The sequence below is a fragment of the Cupressus sempervirens genome, chromosome 5, assembly GCF_028749045.1.
Source record: "Cupressus sempervirens isolate cs-2001-9-10 chromosome 5, ASM2874904v1, whole genome shotgun sequence".
In the NCBI taxonomy this organism is placed as follows: domain Eukaryota; kingdom Viridiplantae; phylum Streptophyta; class Pinopsida; order Cupressales; family Cupressaceae; genus Cupressus; species Cupressus sempervirens.
The window spans coordinates 44,300,669-44,320,865 of NC_143122.1; the positions used below are offsets into that span (position 1 = coordinate 44,300,669).

At 30.5% G+C, this 20,197-nt stretch overlaps 1 protein-coding gene across 1 annotated transcript in view; it reads right to left on the reverse strand.

Moving 5' to 3' along the window:
• LOC149554471 (agamous-like MADS-box protein MADS1) overlaps nt 1-15,364 on the reverse strand; it is a 67,071-nt gene extending 51,707 nt beyond the window's left edge. The window contains exon 1 of the mRNA XM_089828892.1: nt 15,183-15,364. Coding sequence (XP_089685018.1) covers nt 15,183-15,364 — 182 coding nt within the window. The remainder of the gene's footprint in view (nt 1-15,182) is intronic.
• Nucleotides 15,365-20,197: the final 4,833 nt, after the last annotated feature.

The window sequence follows — 20,197 nt, forward strand, 5'->3', positions numbered from 1 at the left end:
TCAAATACTTAGCTTTGGATATGAAAATCTCATCATTATTTTGCACAATATGCAAACCAAGAAAGAATTTCATTTCACAAATCATGCTCATCTCAAGATCATTCTTTAGTTCTTTAGCAAATATTTGACTTGCTTCAGCATTGTTTATAAAGATTATGTCATAAAAAAATATCACTATTATCAGAAAACCATTCTCAATTTCTTTCAAATACAAGGTTACCACACTTTTAGCAAATCTAATTTTTGCCAAATACTTGTCTAGTACTGCATACCATGTTTTAGGTGCTTGCTTTAAACCGTATAGAGATTTATTTAATCTGCATACCATATCTTTGTCTTCTATCAAATGGAATCCTTCAGGCTACTCTATATAAACCTCTTCTTCAAGTTCTCGATTCAGAAAGGTTGATTTGACATCCATCTGATACTCTTTGAACTTCTTATTTGCTGCATAAGCTAAAACCATTCTCACTTCTTCCATTATGGCTACAAGGGCATATGTCTGTTCATAATCTATTCCTTCTTGTTGCAAATAACCTTTTCATACTAGTCTAGCTTTTTTTCCTTACAACTTTACCTTGTCTATTCATCTTGTTTCTGAATATCCATTTAGTTCCTATAACATTATTGTGTTTAGGACTAGGAACCAATTCCCATGTGTCATTCTTTATAATCCAATCTAGTTCTCACTTCATTGCCTAAATCCAATGATCATCATTGCATGCCCCATATGTACTCTTAGGTTCTACTTGAGAAATTAAACATAATTTCTAATTGACTTTGTTATCCTTTGGATCAATAATAGTCACCAAAGCTATCTCTTCTTTTACTTCATCTTTCTTAACCAATTGAATCTTATTATCTTTATCATCATAGTCATTCATGCTTGTTTTAAATTCTTCATCTTCATCAGAAAGTAATTTATTTCTAGTTTTTCTTACTCTCTTAGGACATTTGGATGTAAAATGACCAAAATCTTTACATGTCCAAAAACCAAAATTTTCATACTTTCTGGTTCCCTTTTCATAAGTAGATCAATACCTTCTTTGATCTTCTTGTCTTATTCAGATCTAGATTCATATTTACTTGTGATTCTATTCTTTTCTATGCAAAAAAGGGATTCTAGATTTGGAAACTCAATCCTCAATTATATATATAGTTCTAATATCTCATCAAGAACCTCCATCTTCTGGTGTCAAAATTTCCTCTAACTTAGGACATTCTTTTCTAAAGTGACTTGCCATTGATCTCCCAAACCTTTTAAGATTTCTCTTCAAGGACCTAATTCTTTGATATCAATTGTTAGAATATAAAGCCCACCTTTATAACTGAGGGGAGGGGGGAGTAAATCAGTTATACAACTATTATAAAAATTATCAACCTTATTAATCCTTAACCATATGAGCAATATAATCAACAACCATAACAATATACTCATACATAATAACACCACATATGTTAACTAGGGAAGCTCTTAAATAGAGGGAAAAACTTGTTAGGGATGGTACCCACAAAATGATGTACTAATATAAATAATCTTTTTTATAGGATGGACCCTGTTAGGAGTCAATGAAATATATTTAGTAAATATCAATCCTTGTTAGGAGATTTTGAATCCATGTAAGGAGATTCAAACCCTATTAGGAGTTGTGCAAACGTTGTTAAGGTTGTAGAAGGAATGTTTGATCACTGTCCAACCAACTTAAGGGGCAAGAACAATAAACCTAATGTCCAAATGATCTCCGTATTATTCCTTGCAAAATAATAGAATTGAAATGTATTTCCTCTTCTATCTCATCAATGAGACTTCTTTTCCTTCTAATCTTCATACCAAATCACCAAGTTCACATCTAATAATCCATTGGATCACTTACTCACATTTATCAAAATACTCTTATCTAATTTGCACTTCTCAAATGGTAATTCACATCCAACACACCTCAAACAAGGAAACTATCTTTCTTTTATAAAATTTCCTCAAAAGAATTGCTTGAGGTAGCCTTGAGATTTTCCCAACTAATTATAATTGGACCACATTAAGATAATTAATTATTTTGCAATCACATAGCATTGTTGACTCATAATATTTACAACTTTTCACATGTGCAACTATAGACCTTGCACACTTGCTGACATCACCATTAGGCTATCCTTTATCACTATAGATCTTTGCATATCACAATTATATCTATTAGGAGATACAATCCAATCATTAAAAATTGCTAATCAAGTACTCTATCTCTATACTGGTCTCTGTAAATCTTGCATATCTTTTGTATGTCTTTGAATTACTTCATGTGCACTTACCCTCATCATCGAGACATAATGTAGAACATGTCATTAACTATGCTTCAGTTGAACATCAAACTGTTGTCTGTACGAGCATGATCTCTATCTGCTATTCTACCAATCTTCACAAAATTATTGCTATGTTGACATCAATGACAAACATAGTCATGAATTCAATATATCAATCATGCTACATGCTCTCCAATATTTAGGATAATCCCCCAAAGTAATACCATCAGCATTCATGCTAACATACACATCCATCTATGCTTCTACCTCTTCCTCTTCCTTTGCCGAAAATACCTATGATCTAAAAGAATTCTCCAAAGAAGAATTGTTATATCTATTTATTCTAGATTCATGAGATAAAAGCAACCCCATTAACTCATCAATAAAGAGCATTGTTAAATCCTTAGATTCTTCAGTGGCATCAAACTTTCTAGGAAAACTGCGAAGTATCTTTCCAACAAATTTTTGATCAGTCAAATCAACACCATATGATCTAATCAAATTAACCACATTCATTACTTGATTTAGAAACTGATCAACTAAATCTGAATCTTTCATACACAAATTTTCAAAATCACATCTTAAAATTTGCAATTTAGCAATCTTAACTTTTGATGTCCTTTTATATGTTGTTTCTAAAATATCCCATGCAATGTTAGACTTTTTAGCTATAAAAACCTTAGAAAAAATTGATTCATCTAAAGATTGTTGAATAAGAAATAATGCTTTAGCATCCTTTTTCTTGTTATCTTTTTTATCTTGTGATAATCCAGACTCATCTTGTGGTTCATTAAAACCCTTTTCAATAACATCACATATGCCTGAGAACAAAACAGCGTTTTTATTTTTAGAGCCGAAAATTCATAATTTTTACCAAAAAATATTAGAATTTGGGATTGAGCTATACTACTCCCTGATGCTATATTAATGCTGATAGCTTACCATAACAACTGTAGTTTACACTTTAAATTTTTATCTACAAATCAAAACTACCAAATAAGTCTAAGCCAATGACATATAGCTTAAACAAACAACACTACAATACTTATTTCCCCCTTTCAACAAATATTTGTTCATTAGACATCAGCTTTTGAAATCAGCTCATACCTTCTTTCAAACATTAAATTGAACCATCTTCGTAGCAACTAGACTCTTTCTTTACAAGTTATTTGATCTGCAATCAACAAACCATTAGAAACTCCATTTAACTGCTACAGGAATTGTCCAAACCAACAAATATTTTTTCTCACTCAGTCTCTTCAGACTCTGATACCAATTTGAAGGCTAAAAGAAAGACAAATATAAACTGAAATAAAACTGATCTTATTGACTTACTGCCTTACAAAATGCCATTACATAAGCCCTCTATTTATAGAGGTCTGAGAAATTTCTTCAAGATCAACTACATTTACTACATATATTAAAATATACTATACAAATGCATTGGATTTGATATGGGCGGCTAGGAAGGCTGGAAGTCAACCAACTGGAATGGTGGACTGTCTGCTATTGACGGCCAAGGCAATGGATTGTTGGCTGTGGCTGATGAACGGCGAGCAGTTGGAAATTAATACAGCCAATATGATTGGCAACATTCTCCTTTAGAATTTGTGACACTGCTTAATCACTCTCATGTTGTAAAAGTCTAGTAGTTATGTTGGGCATTGAGAGTTTGTTCTTTTGATATAATACCAACTAGCTTGTAATCCGAATCTCCCCAGCTCTAAAATTTTCACCTAAAAATTTAAATTAGAAAGCCAAATCACGTTGAATCCTCCTGAAGAAAGAGTCTACCAGCTTTACCAGCACAGATAGGCCCGAACGCAGTCTAATTTTCCTCCATGCCCCGTTATGTATGCATGTGTCTGGAGTGACATATGTTTTTCTCCACTTGTAGATAGGTTGAATATCTGGCCATTCCAGCATTTTGCCTGGATAAATAGATTTACAAATTGAAACAGCATTACCGCTGGCCATGCCCAACCATTTCAATTTGAAAGAGCTTTGAAGCTCGTCCACTTAAATATTAGTAACATTCTCTTCATCTCTCCATGGAAACAATTCAAAAAGTTGTGAAAATATGTTTTGTTATCTTTCCCTTTCCAACTGAGACACATTGTCAGGCACTTTCAAACCTGGTAATGAGGCTATTATAAATTATCGATAATGTTTCTTAAAATAATTGGAGAGGGTGGGGTGATCTTGTATCCCCAGCTATTTTGTGAATTGTAATCTTAGTATATTATTTATTAATAGAAAATGACTATTCATCAAAAACAATTGGAGAGGGATGGTATGAAGCATTTGGTCTGACTGCAATGGCTATAGGCATTTATGGGAATGCAACATTTAGGTGGTTATTTAAAGTCTCATCTTAGGTGTTAATTGTATTTAATCTACTAGCCACTCTTAAATATCATACATTAAGGAAGAAATTAAGTTTGAAAAAAATGGGTCAACTTTGACTATTTAACACTTGTAGTGTAGGAATCAAGCCCTAATGTAGATGTTTAAGCCATCCCTAACCCACCTGATATCATTCTCTCAAATGCACTACAAAATTACTAGTTGAAATACAACATATACTTCATTGAGACTTCCATATGTTTACCTATGTCTATCACATGCCAAGCAGTCAAAACACATCAGACCCTATCGATACCTATGACATATACGGAAGTCTTGAAGTTGATGCAACATAAACCAAGCTTGTCTAAAGCAAATTTCTGTTCGGGCAAAACCTGAACATCATGAAATGGCCTTCAATTATCAACTGTTTAAAGCCTTTATGAAGAACAGCATTGAGACAATTTTAGAGAAAAGTTGCCTATGCATGCATTGCCCACTTTTCTGACCAAGTCATATCTCACCTTAATCAATTCCTTTACAATATCTGATAATACCATGTAGTTAAACAAATTTATCAAATTGAAGATTTCACGTCTTCATTGTTTAAATTAGTAAACTTAATATAATGAATCTTTGAATTCTGTTCTCAGAATAATACATTTTTATCATCCACATTATTCAAGACGTGCTCCATTTCCCCTAAAACAAAACATAGCATCACTGCCATCTACTTAGATTGGCCGTGTTAAGGACAGATGACAAGAAGATAGCCTAGATATCAGAATTTAATTTATATCCATGTGTATCCTTGATCAAACACTCCCTCTAGAACCATATTTGTTATGCGAATTATGAGCTCGTGGCATGTTTTAAACGCCCTAATCATCCTTTTCTGTGACTACATAGCTAACAATGCCATTTTCCTCTTTGCGCTTGCAGTCCTTACTATTGTGGTAACTGCTCTTTAATACTCTATGATGGCTTATATAATCCATGCGCTCTTAAATAATCAATGCGCAATCATTTCAAATCACACATCACACAATATAAGTTCAATATCGTTTGGTTGTAAGCGTAGGAATGGAGAATAGGATTGCATATTGGGAATAAGAATGGCTATTCTAATAGCAACTATTTTTTGAAATAGGTATAAGCTCATTCTAGAGGCAAAATAGAAATACGTATTCCTATTTCCCCAAATTTTCTATTCCTATTCCAGCAACCAAACATTCGTAATTGTTGGTTTAGTTGTAATATCCTTCACTTTTATGGACTAGAGAGCATAGTTGCTTTGATTTATTCAGCTCCGAGTAATCAATCTGGAACCAAAAGAGAAATAATTTCCAAATGTAGACTTATGGTCATCCAATCTACCTTCGAGTATGAATCACTGAAGCCACCAATATTGAACCTTTTAGAAGAGTACTAATGAATGCCAAAATTTAGAAGTTCTTTCACATGCCTCAAAATTCTTTTGGCTGTCCTCTTTTGTAGTTCTGATGGGTTTTTTATGTATCTTGAAACAAGTGAAAGAAAATATAGAATATTACCCCTTATGTAAGTTAGAAATGTTAAACTCCCAACAAAACTTTAACACCCTCTTCTCTACACACCACAACTTCATGAGCACCTAAGTGGAGATTGGATTACAATCAACCATATCAAATTCTTGTAGCATATGCTTTGCATACATTGTTGGACCAATGAAAATCTCCTCCTTACATTAATGAATCTTCATTCCTAAAAAATTATGAGACGTATCCAATTAATTTATCATAGGAATTTTGATCTCATCCTTCATCTTAGAAATGCTACCCATATAAAATAAATCATCAATATACAAACTTATAGTAAGAATATCTTTACCTTCTTGTTTGTAGTACAGGGTAGGTTCAATCTTCTTTTGAAGTCCTTTTCTCAAAAATATCGATAAGTCTTTCATATGTTCTCTTGGTACTTGGTTGAGGCCATACAAAGCTTTCTTTAACTTGTAGATATGATTCTCTATTCCTTTGATTTTAGAACCTTGTGGTTGATAAGAATATACTTCCTCTTTTAAGGATTCATTTAAGAGGGAACTTTATAGATTCATATGATGCATGGTACAATTGTTTAAATCTAGGAATGTAATTTTTTAATGGGCATTCATTAAGAAATCTTGTTAGGGATAGAAGTTATGTTTCTTTTCCTCTCTTCTAACAAGCATATTTTGATTTTTGGTTGCTCATATTTTGTTGTGTATTTATAAGAAGTGATAGATATCCTAGCAGACAATGTTTTATCCTCGCAACTGAAAAGTGGGCATTTTTAAGGGTAGAGTTTAAGTTCAAGCTTTAGGTGAAACTTCATGAGATAATAATCTACATGCAATCCATAATGATGAACTCTATCACTAAATATTTTGTGAAGGTATAATTGATGAGCACACTTCTCATAATTTAGGGATCTTATAATTTATTATTTAGATAAAATGATATTTTAAGAGGGCTTAAACCATGAAGAAAAAGAAGAAGGTTTCCAAAGGGTTAAATGAAAATAAAGATAAAGTAAAAGAGGATCAAGATAATTATGACAAAAAATTGGTATGAAAACAATCCAACAAAGAGCCAATAATAATCAATAGAACCAAGAAGAATAATCCTAAAAGAAAAGAGGCATCCCCAATTAGTGATTTGAAATTTGAGTTGGAACCAAATTTTATGTACAAAGGGTGAAGTTGAAAAGTATAGACCTTCAAAGAATGGAATTCTTTTTATATTTTATGGTAATTATAGAAACATTTTCTTTAATTAATGACAACATTCAATAAGGGGAGGAAGAACCATTATATTGAAGGAAAGAGGTACCATCCAAATATTAACTATTCAAGTAGGGAGAGAATTATTACAACTTAAACTAATTAACGCAGAATTAAAGAGGGCAATAATACTAGAAGGGGTTGGCACCAAGATAGAAAATAAGGATGTGACATTTTAAACTTCTAAAAAATACGAGTAGAAAAATGAGGAACCAACTAGATATAATGATTTGAAATATCATGAATCATTAGGAAACCTCAACTAAAAATTGCATGACATTAATCAACAAATTTATGCACAAGTAGATGTAAAATATCAAATGTAAAAATGATTCATATAGTAAAAATTGGTTGTTCTCATAAAGGATCATCTATTTCAAATGGCACACATTAACTCGAAGAAAAAATATTACTAGGTAAATCAGTCAAAATATAAATATTCAAAAATATACATGCAAAGGAGGTATGGAAAAAGTACTATTATTTCATTCAAAAATATATTTAGACAAAAAAAAGTAAGAGCATAATGCATTGTTACCAAAATAAAACTTTAAGTACTTTTGTGTGTGAGAGAGAGAGAGAGAGAGAAAGAGAGAGAGAGATACTCTACTCATTTCTCCATGCTCATTTTGTTTGATATCTTAGAACAAAATTATAATTAATAGTGATGGATATAATTCACCAACTCTTTTTCAAAGAAAGTTTCATAAAACTATTTCTTCATCAAATAAAATATTTCATGTAATTTATTTAGATGTTATTTAATTATATTCCAAAGGATACATAAACTAATTAAGTAGGCTCATATACATATAGAAAGATACGAACATGGATAAAATCAAATAGTGATACAAAATCAAGTCATGTATGAAAACTTATATAATGCTTGTTTCCCTACAAAATGCTTATATTAACAAAAAAAATTATATGGTCTACATTTCTAACTACTTAGTGCTTTTCTACTTTCAAGGTTTATCTAGAACATGTATGTAGACTTTCAAATGCAAGAAAAGAGCAGGAAAAATAGCCAAGTTGGATCTAAAAATAGTTTGCACTCAAAACCTATAGTGAATTTAACATTGTAGTGAGAAGATAAGTTCTTGAACATACCACTATTCAAATGTATTAGAGTGAACCCTAAATGAGACATTGAATGGTCATACATATCAACTCAAGAATACATGTAACACATAAATGAACACATGCCATGGAAAAATCCTATATCATAAGCTAAAATGAAAAAATATAAGAATAAGAAGGTATCACATCAAAGTCATAAGACTTGAGCTTCAATCCAATTATTAGCACATAAATGAACACATGTCAAGGATAAATCCTATATCATAAGTTAAAATAAAAAAATATAAGAATAACAAGGAATCACATCAAAGCTATAAGAAGAGCTTCAATCTAATTATTAGTTAATTATCAGCCTACAACATTCCTTGAAGCTTCCATCATTATGAAAACTAGTTTATGAAGAGTTGATGCATTAGATTATTTGTCAACTTTACAAACTAGTAGACTTGTTTTGTTACATATTTCACATTATTAGTAGTGCACTAAATGGATAGTGTGTATATGAGGAAAATAAATTGTTATAAATGAATTACAAGAGTTAATTTGATAAAATGTAGACGTGAAATAATCCTACTATTTTTTTTTTACTATATTAGACATTTTTTGGGACACTACATTCATCTTTTAAAATTTAGGCAAGAAAGCATCACTTACTAGAGTAGAAGTCACTTACTCTATGAAATAGCCCCTAAGTTTGCATGAAGAAATATATTAGGGCTCTAATATTGGATACAATCCTAGTTTTTGGATATATGACAAGTAAAATATGAAACTACATTTGCAGATGTTTCAAATAGGATGAGAAAATCCATAAACTTATTGTATCTATTATATTTGATATATATTTATTTATTTTTTTAAAGGACCAAATTTTTTTAACTTAGAGTTATGGATAAATCATGTTACAAAAGGGGAACCTAGTCCCAAATGCAATAGAATTTGACCTTTGGTGATAAGAAAAACAAGATCACATTTAAATAGTTACACATGCAAGTATGAAGATATTTACTGTAAATGTCATATTTATTTAATTTATTATATTAAATCAATTGCATCCTTTTTAAATTAAAATAATTATATAATACAATAATATGCTATAAAAAAATATTATGACACCATCATATTCTTAAAATTAATACATAAATTTTAATAAAAAATAATTTTGTTTATTTTAACAGTTAGCTTTATCTTCTTATATAGTAAGATTTTCTTAAATTCATAATTATTTTTAAATAGCCAAATTGTTATATAATAATATTTAACTGAGCATAATCATCCTAATATTTACTTTATCTACAAATTTAATAAAATGATCTCAAAATTTTTATTATTTTTCAAACACATGATCTTCTTAAACATCAAATATTATGTTATTTCATGTGAGTCGAATTTCATAGTGCTAAAATGTTTCCCAAAAGGAGGAACCCAAACTGCAATGGACAAGAATGGGGAAGGACTTGACTAAGGAGCTGAGAACTGTGTCAAAAGAGACAAGTTTACACATGGGGAATGTGTAAAATTAGGGAAACGGTGAAGACACTAAAATATTTGAAAAGGAAAAAATATCTAAAAGGAGGATTATGGTTATGTGTAGTAGTAAAACAAAAGTACATGAATATGAGGCTTGTGAGACTTGCTATGGCCAATATTTAGGACAATGATATCAATAAAAGAAAATATGGAAAACAGATGAAAATTGGTACTTTGCAAGTGATCTTGGTCTTTGCTAATGGAAGTGATGGAGAATACCTTGATCCCACCTATAAAAGACCTCTTATATTGTCCCATGAAGATTACTCGTAATCCTATTATAATCCTACGAACGAAGTGGATTTGGATACCAGCCTAGATTTTATATTATCTTACTCCAAGATAGACTCTCACAATTCACAATGCAATTTAGAGACCATTGAATAGAAAGAAGACGACGACATTATTAGTTACAAGAAGGAAGATTCGCAACTGAATGAAAATAAATAAATAAGGCCAAATAAATAGTGTTAAGAGGGTGAAATTAACAAAATAAAAAATATAGTCACTGAAATTTAGGAATTAGTGATCATGTTTCTCTTAATCACTACTGAATTTATGCAATTAGATCTCCGTGAATTCTATGGCTCTTGTGAAGGAGGATGAAGAAGAAGATTAAGATGAAAGAAAGAATGAATTAAAATGTTAAATTTTAGAATCTGTATGATCAAGTATTCTTAGTTTTTAATTTTTTTTAATTGTGTTATAGTTATCTATTTATAGCTATGTTGATATAGTAGCTCAATAATATCATAAAATATTTTTCTGTTTATTTTTGTATTCTTGACAATTGTCTTATACATTTTAGAGTTATTAGCTAGTTTTAAGAGGCTACATTTAGTTTGTCTAAGAGATAAAACTATTTTGTAAATTTAAATTAATAATACAATATTTGATTTAAAATATCATGCATCCATTACTTCGTAGTAGTTAGCTTTAGATTAGGTAAAGAATTGTCATATGGTGGATTCATTTAAACTTAAGAATTTAAAAAAAATATTTCTTATATATTAAGATACATTTGAACCCTTATTAAAAGGATCCCAACCACTCATCCTTTGGGTGCCCCTTTCAGGTACCTTTGTATATATCTTATTAGTAGTTTTCAAATAAATTTTACATATCTATGTCAAGAGGTGGATATATATTTTTAAAAGAAACAATGAGTTTTATCTTTCTTTAAAAGAATAAAGTTGATATATGCTTATATTCAATTCTGCCTATAGAAGCTCTCGATAAATGACAAGAATATTCATAAATATTGTTGAAAGCTATTATCTTTTTTTCCCTCTTTCACACACCACACACATGCTATTATAATTGAATCTCAATCCAAGATAAAAATTTCTCACAATTGATATATAACATAACACATTTAATGTATACAATTTAATAATATTTATCTAATTTTTTTTTTTTAATTTATTGACTTGTTGGTTACATTTGACACAAAAGACACAATATAATGAATTAATTAAATAATTTATATAATAGAATTTGACAAAATATTAAGTTTAATTTCATAGTTCTTATTTCCAAATTTCTATATTTTAATATTTAATTATATTTAATAAAAAATTAATAAATTTTTTACTATCATTTATAAATATTAATTTCAAAAAAATGAAAGGTATGTGTATAAATATTAGTTCATATGATTCTAGATATTAAAAAAAGCTTACAATATTAGTGTTAAACATTATATTGATGATTAAAGATTATTTATTTTGATATAATTATTTTACTTCCATTCATATTATTATTATATGGTATTTATTTATAGCTTATAATTTACAAAATCTAAAAAAAATTGTTATGGGAAAGTTTTTCCTTAAGAAACTAAAATAAGTTTGAGAAGGATTCTAAAATCTTCACAAATAGATATACAATATAAATAAATAATAAATTGATCATTGAAAAATGTGAATTATAAAAAATAGTATATTATAAAAAACGTTAGAAAAATAAATTCAATCCCTTATATTATTTATTATTAATGAATAGATTTGAAGTGACTTAAAATCTTATATAAGATCTCCAACCTACAAATAAAAAGCTACAAAAAATAGCTCTCATCAAACATATTGCTATATCAATTATTTTTGTTAAATTTTTTATAAATATGTAATTTTTTTTAGAGGGGTAAAAATTTATTAAGACAGAAAGGAATACAACAAGGAGAGCTCAACAAGGAGCTCGATCCTGAGCAACAAGATCATCAAATTCTTGCACCATCTCAAAGGACAGTTGCCCCCTATCTCTAATATTCTAATATTCTAATATGTAATTTGATAACAAAACCAATAAGACACTAAATTTTAAATAAATCATAATATTTTATTATCATTTTAATAATTTATTTATATTTAAGAGTATGCTTAATTTACAATTCAAAACTTCATTAATTTTTTCACCAATGTTTTGGCATGTAAGTTAATGTAAATGATTGAATTTTAGAACTTGTAAAATGTCTAAAGAAACCAAGTAATGAATGTTTCAATATAGTTTAGTCAAAAATGTTAAATAGTCAAAAGTAACTTACTTTTTCTAAATTTATTTTTCCTCTTAATGTGTGATTTTCAAATGTGACTGTAAAAATAAATCTAAAAATAAGAAATTAAAAGAACAAATAAAATAAGGTGAAGCTGTAAATGAAAACACCTCCAAAGTCAATATTGTGGTGAACTAGAAAACTATGGAAAAGATGAAGACATTCAAGAATGAGAAGAAAGATCGTCATGAAGAGTAGATGGTAGCAAATTCCTCAAGAAAAGAACATTTTTGAAAACGATGAAGACAAGTTAATTTTTTTTAATATGAAACCCCTTGTGAGAAAAGTTAGCTATCATGGTCTGAGAAGTGATATAAGCTTATTAACCAACTTACTTTTTAAAGGCCTTCAAAAACACCGAAGGAATATGATGTTCCTTTTAATATATACTTGGTTATGTATATATTTTATCAGATCTCAATCATAATCAGACTGTGATAGATATATAATAGTGTTCTGGATGTGTAGTAAAGTTCTGGTATAACCTAGTGTTTTCTAGTGTTGAAGACGCCGGAGGATGGAGCCCTAACTCTGCTTTTATCATTCGTTGGATTGATGTAATTCCTTATTACATATAGGTATTCATTAACATTTTTTTTTCACAGTGAGACGCTAAAGATTCGTGCATTTTAAAGTGAAGTATTATTACAAAACTACAGTGGATTCTTAAAAGGAAAAAAAGTACATCTATCAAATGATAAGAGACGGCAGAATCCGTGCTAGAGAACGTGAGTTCTCCCACAGCGCTTATAACTGTTTCTTGTCCTAGTTAGAAAGATCAGATCCACCGAACAAGTAAGATTACCGCATGCAACCTTTGTTCCCTCCCCCACGATGCAAGCAGAAAGCAAGTCTAAAACTACACGATGGCTGGAATCTTCTCATCCATTCTCAAGTGTAAAATTTGAATAAAGTAGACACTCAGTTGTAACGTAATAATAGATATTCTGACTTTCCAAATAGATATTTTCAATTTCCATGGCTAGTTAGCTTAAAATCTGCTATTCTCCTTAAGAGGAATTGTAATCAGTTTTCATAATAAATTAATAAAATCTCTTTTTTCTAGGTTTTTCTTCTTGTGTCTATTCATTATTTTTTATTCTTCTATGGAATATCAGAGAAGATTTGAAGTTTATAGCTAGTTACAATGGCAAAGACAAGGTGGGAAGAAAAATTGAAAAAAATATTAAGCATGCAGAAGCATCTGAGATCTATTGAGATCTATTTAGGTTTGTGATGAGAAGAAGTTTTTCCAAAAAAGAGTGAAATATAGTTACAGAAAGGAGATTGTAGTTTGGGTGTAGTTTGGGTATCTTATGATTTATTTTCTTTAGGAATTCATTGTGAAGAATGCTTTTGAATAATTGTCTAGAATGAAATAGTACATTTGAAATCCCTGACAAAAGAATTAAGCAAGAGGTTTTATTAAAACAAAAGGAGATAAAAAAAGCATAAAGGAGGATGGAAGTTGTCATTTGAGAATAGATAAATGTTCAAGCACGGTCTTTCAAATTTGGTAAGCAATAGGGCAGGAGACTCTACTAAAGTTTGAATCCCTCAAGCACCACCTGAAACTGCAATGGATTGGATATCAAGATTGTCACAGCTCATGGTTAGAGCATGCTAAGAGAATGATGAGATTTCCTAAATTTGATCCAAGTTTGAAGATTTAAGATATGATTTTGATTAAGACTAAGGACTTAATAGAATTGAAACAAAAAGACAATGATGAAATTGAAGATTTTATATGCTGACAAATTTCTGTGGTCTATAGAAACCACTTGCATGCACTGTAGACCACATCATTAATATAGAAGTTTATGATAAATTAAAAACCATTTCAGAATTGCACTGGAAAGGGGTAGCGAATTAAAGGGTAGTGTTCGAAGGAGATAATTGGTTGGATGAACTTCATTGGTAACGCTTCATCTCGACAGAGTGTATGCCTTGTACACTGATTTTCGACTAGTTGCTTTGTTTTGTGCAGTCTAGGGCACTAATCCCCCGCAGGGTTTCCTCATGAGCCCCAATTAGTAAGTACATAATATTTTTGTACATCTTTTCTTCGGGCATTTGGCAGGGTTATGATCCAACTATGTCAAAGTGGTATTGCCCAAACAATAATTCAGTTCGTGTGTTATATATTGTGGCTCACGAAATTTTGGAGATGCATTCTACAGATAGTTTGACAGATGAATGTCATTTGCATCTGTGATTTTCTATGTGTGCTCAGAAAAGAGTCAACACAGAAGCAGACATTTATCTGTGCTACATATTCTTAGCAATCATCGGTTGAGGAAATAGGATCTGTATCACGGAAAAAAACTATGGGTTTCTCATTATTATTTTTTGTATAAAACTCCAATTTATGGTGTCTGCCCCCTGATGGCATTATAACCCATCTTATAATACAACCACTTCTTTAATAAACTGCAACATCTACAATATCTACATCTACAATACTTGCAATTATATGCGTTTAAAGATGAGAAAATTGTAAAAATAGTAAATACACGAAATAATAATAGAGTAAAAGCTTGGTTTATGAAAGAGGTATTTTAGGAGCTAATTGTGTACCTTGGACTGGAAAATTCATAGAGTTTGCCAGTGTTGGAGAAGATGAGAAGAGCCACTTCTGCATCACACAGCACCGAGAGCTCGCAAGCTTTCTTCAACAACCCATTTTTCCTCTTGCAGAAAGTAACTTGCCTGTTGATCCTGTTCTCTATCACCCTCAGCTGAACCTTCCCTCTCCCCATTGATGAATTGTAAAAGTTTCCTTCAAGCCAAGATTCAAATCAGCACATCGAAACCCTAATGTCGGCCATACAATCCTATTACAATAACAGTGTTGTCGACTCCACCGAACCATGCAAAATTATTACATAAATTAGTCAACAAGTTAAAAGGAGATCAGGGAGATCTCTCTCCTTTAGTACCCACCAAAGAAGATTTAGAAAATCAAATGCTTCTCCGAGGGCCATTCCTCAACAATAACTTAGAAATGGGAGAGCACTAATTGGTTCAAGAGATATGGATATTACTTTTATAAAATCTGCCCATGTGAACACGACCTCCAACTGCAGCAGCAATGATAGCGAAATATATAAAAGAACATTAGAAACTGCACGTTTGTTCTTGAAATAACTAGAATAATCCTCTCCGAGGTTGAGCAACTAAATAGTTTTATTTCCAAACCACTTAAATTTTTAAATTAATATATTATATATTCTATTCTGTCTTAACCGACAATCTACATTAGATGCCTGTCCTATGTTTACCATTTACATTTTAATACGAAATTTAAGGGGCAATGTATATATCACTTCTTCTCTTTCAAAATATTTGAATTTGCTTCCAATTGCCTACTTCTCACATAATAACTTTGTTGGGTAGGAATGGGCTATGTATTTTTCTTATTGGTACTTTGAGATTTATGTTTGTGCTAGTTTGATACATTATATGGTTAATGTTATTTACATTTAATTTTGTTTATTTAAGATAATTTAGATATGTTTTTGATGTCATAAAATTTTAACAAATACGGTCTTATATTTTGACATTAGCTAATGGTAAACATAGGAAAGACATCTAATGTTGATTGTCATAAAGAAAAAATCTAGACAAAATATATAATTAATATATTAAGGTCTACAAATCTTTTTGTTGAATATTGGTTTATTATTTTAATTAATTCTAGTGACTTTGTATTAGAGCTATTATATTGTACTAGAGTTTTAGATCCATAAGTCTCTTTGAAATTTTAGATTATTTGTAGAAATGATTTTTAAATTTACATGCCACTAGAAATTTCCCATTTAGATTTTAGTAAAAAAAATTATAAGTTATTAATTATGTAAATTTTTATTAGAATTAGAAAGCTAATTTCCAAGAAATTTGTAGTTCTCAAAGCCATCCTTTCTAAATATTTCTTTATAGGTGTTTTGAATTTTGGCTTAAAGATAATGATTAGTAGTGAAAATTCACAAGTTATAGCTTGTGCCTAGGATATCCAAATTTGGAGTTCTTATAAGTGATTTAAATATACATTTACTATTTCACACTATCAATACTGTGTTCCTATATTTGGCCTTAGATACAACAAATTTTGTGGAGTTATTTTAACTATTATGAAAAAATTATTGAAATTGTATAATTGATATTCATAACTTTTTCTCTCATGTCATAGAAACTTTAAAACTTTAAAAGAAGAAAAGGAAAACAAAATATTAAAGAAGGGTTACATGACCTAGTGTATCTCCTTGTAGACCTTCCACCTTTGTCATTCTCTAAAGGAAAAGGATTAGTGGATAGTGATCATTGACTACAGAAAATTCAATAAGATTATTATAACTAAAAAGTGTGTTTTCTCAAAGATTAATGACACTCTAAATCATTTTAATTAGAGTATTACACTAGGTTTAGGTTAATAGTTAGCTTAAATTAAATATATAAAAATTAGTTTCTTTAATATAAACATTAGTCTTACTATAAAATCAGGTGTTGGGTTGATTGTAGATCAAACATGAAACAAAAATATTGATAGTCAGAGGATTCAATCATATTTCATTTGAGGAGGCTTATATAGCCTTATTTTTCCTCACACAATTGTCTAATTCCTAACACTTGATTTTTAAACTTTAATTTGTTTTATTTAATCTAAATCTAAAGACTAACCTAATTAATGTAAAACTCCAACTTTCTCCCCATATTATATTAATTGAGAAAAAATGGAAGTTGAAATGGCTATCATCCCAACCCAATAGATACTTTGATGAAGTGCATTCACCAATCATCCTTTCTTTCTCAAGACACACAAAAATAATCCCATCAATGAATCTCCTAGCCACTAAACCTGGAGATATCTTCACAACTTAAGTGTTCCTACTTCTCCTGCGCAATGAGACACATTTCCTCCAATATTCCACATTTCCCTTGAGTGTAAAATGCTTTCTCCATTTTTGCACATTAGATGTCTTTCCTCCAAACTCCGCATCACCTTTGAGCATGTCTCACACTTCCTCTATGTTGTGGGAACAATCATCACTAATATTTCTACTCATGAGGCATCTTTCTTTGAAAGTCCACATCTCCTTCGAGTGTGTCTAATGCCTCCTCTAGTGCTCAACATATTACCTACACCACCACTCCTTGAAGGGAAACACATGATACCAAGCCCCCTCTTTTCTCTAGGGACAAATTTACCAAGCATTGGCTTTAAAATTACACAAATAGTATATTATAATGAAATAATCATCCTTACAAGAGAAGCTAGCTAGAGATGATTAAAAGTATTCATGTCTTTGTTGCCTCCAAACTTGTGCTTGTTTCTTCTTTAGCTTCAAAGGGATATTATTTTTATCAATATCACATTGTTATGAGTCTTTGAGGTCCTTCAAACTACCGAGTATTGTATGAATGGGCCAAAAATTGCTAGAAAGTTGCAATATAGAAATGTTCCTCGCCATATCTAGAATGCATTTATATCCTTATCTAGATTTCACATTTTCACTTTTATATATATTGATAGATAAATCACCCAAGCCTTGATACATCATGAAGTACATAGATACACCTCAATAATAAGATTCTAGTCCAAAGTTAACTTTTTCCACCTTCCTTCTAGATCATTTCTTGTCCTTCTCTCCTTCTTCTACATTTGATCATGGTTTGTATATAATTAAAGTATTGTATCTTGTGTTAGTGTAAATAAATATTATTTACACTTTACTTAAGTTTACTTAGGATAAATGTATTATTTTATTATTTATTAGGTTAGACACCTAGGACTGTGCATACTCATATGCATTGTCATGTTGACAACACAGAATTTGCAACTCTATTTTAGCACATGGTGTCTACAACATAGGATTTTGCATAATCAATTGAGTCATCATGTAGAAAACATAGTTGTTCACACTCTTAATTTAGCACATGGTGTCTACAACATAATTTTATGTGACACACCTTTGTAGGCTTATCCTCTCATCATCACACTAACTCCTATGCTTAATGGAGGATAACCCACTCTTGGTGGACATGTGCTTAGTTGTGAGGCTTATCATATTGCTAACTCCTAGATATTTTAGAAGCATTCTAGAGGCATTTATATAAAGGCACTCCTAGTGTACTATACAATCAATTGAAAATCATATTTTTGTTCTAATCATACTCTATTGGTCTATTTTGTGCTATTTATTGTGCTTCTTGGTCTTGGGTGATTTTTTTTAAAAAAAAATTCTTACATGGTATCAAAGCCATAGAGGCATCATTTCATAGCCATTAGAGACCATTCTTGCTTCACCTCTTTGAGGACACCTTGACTCAGATTCAGACTATCTGCAACTATTGAGAGCATCTAGAGCCAAAGAGGACATCACCATTGCATTTGGAGTATCGATTTGGTGAAAATAGACTATAAATTCAACTATGTTGGGCAATAGTCGAATTTGAGGTAAATTTTTTTTGCAAACTAGCACCCAAAGGCCTGATTTGCGAATTTGGTATGATCATTTCATACCTCTAAATTTAATTTTCAGATTTGCATATTTTATTATTTCAGTCTCTACAATTTATCAACATTAGTTTTTGGATCTACATATTTTGCTCAAATTTTGTTTGGCCATCAGGCCTGTAGAGGAGAGATTTTTTGTAGGACAAGATTGGAGCTTGGTGGTGCAAATCATATACTGGCATCATATTCAGAAGGTCAAAAAAATCCCCAATTGACTTTTGTTTCATCAAAATCAGATATCTAAGGTGAAACTTAGAGTCATTTGATTTTGGGAGGTGCAACGGTGGTGATTCAAGAAAAATAATTACAAAGGTGATTTTAAAATAGCGATATCTCGCTCATACGAACTCCTTTTTTTGAGCTTTTTTTTTTGGGGGAGGTAGAATTTTGTGATCTACACATTGGTGTAGGATGTTTGATATCTCTATTCCTAAATGTTTTTTGCAAATCAAAAATCCCAATTTTTGCAACCTCAAAGGCTTTGTACAGGCTCATTTGGACTCCAAATTAGGTTCTATATTTTTTTTTAAGTGCATAAATTTTTGTCTACTTTCTAGATCTGAAATTAGATTATAGGCTTGTGTGGACAAAAATGCCAACTTTAGAAATATGTCATTTCTTTGCATTGTATTGCTTCAAAATTATTGTATTTGTACGCAACATTCTAAAGTACTAGATTTGAACTCCAGGAGGAGGTTGTAAACAACAAAATTGGAAGATCAATAAGTTCAAAATTGACAAGTGGCCTATTGTAATTGCACTAAGTATTAAGTGTCGAATCATATATTGTGGGAAGGGGGGGGGGAGGGTTGATTGATTATTTTGGGGGGTGCATACATTTATTGATCTCATGGAGTTTTGTTTCAAATGTAAGTTTGGTGTTAGATTGAGGTTGACAAAAAGGAACTATTAGAAATGGAGTGTTTTGATAATTGATCATCTAAGAAGACAACATAAGGAAGTATTTCCTTATCTATGTTCCAAAGAACTGCTCTCTGATGATTTGAAACCTATTAAAATAATTTTAGATGTCATTTTTTTCAGTATTAATGCTAATTGCTTTGATGTCATTAGGAAG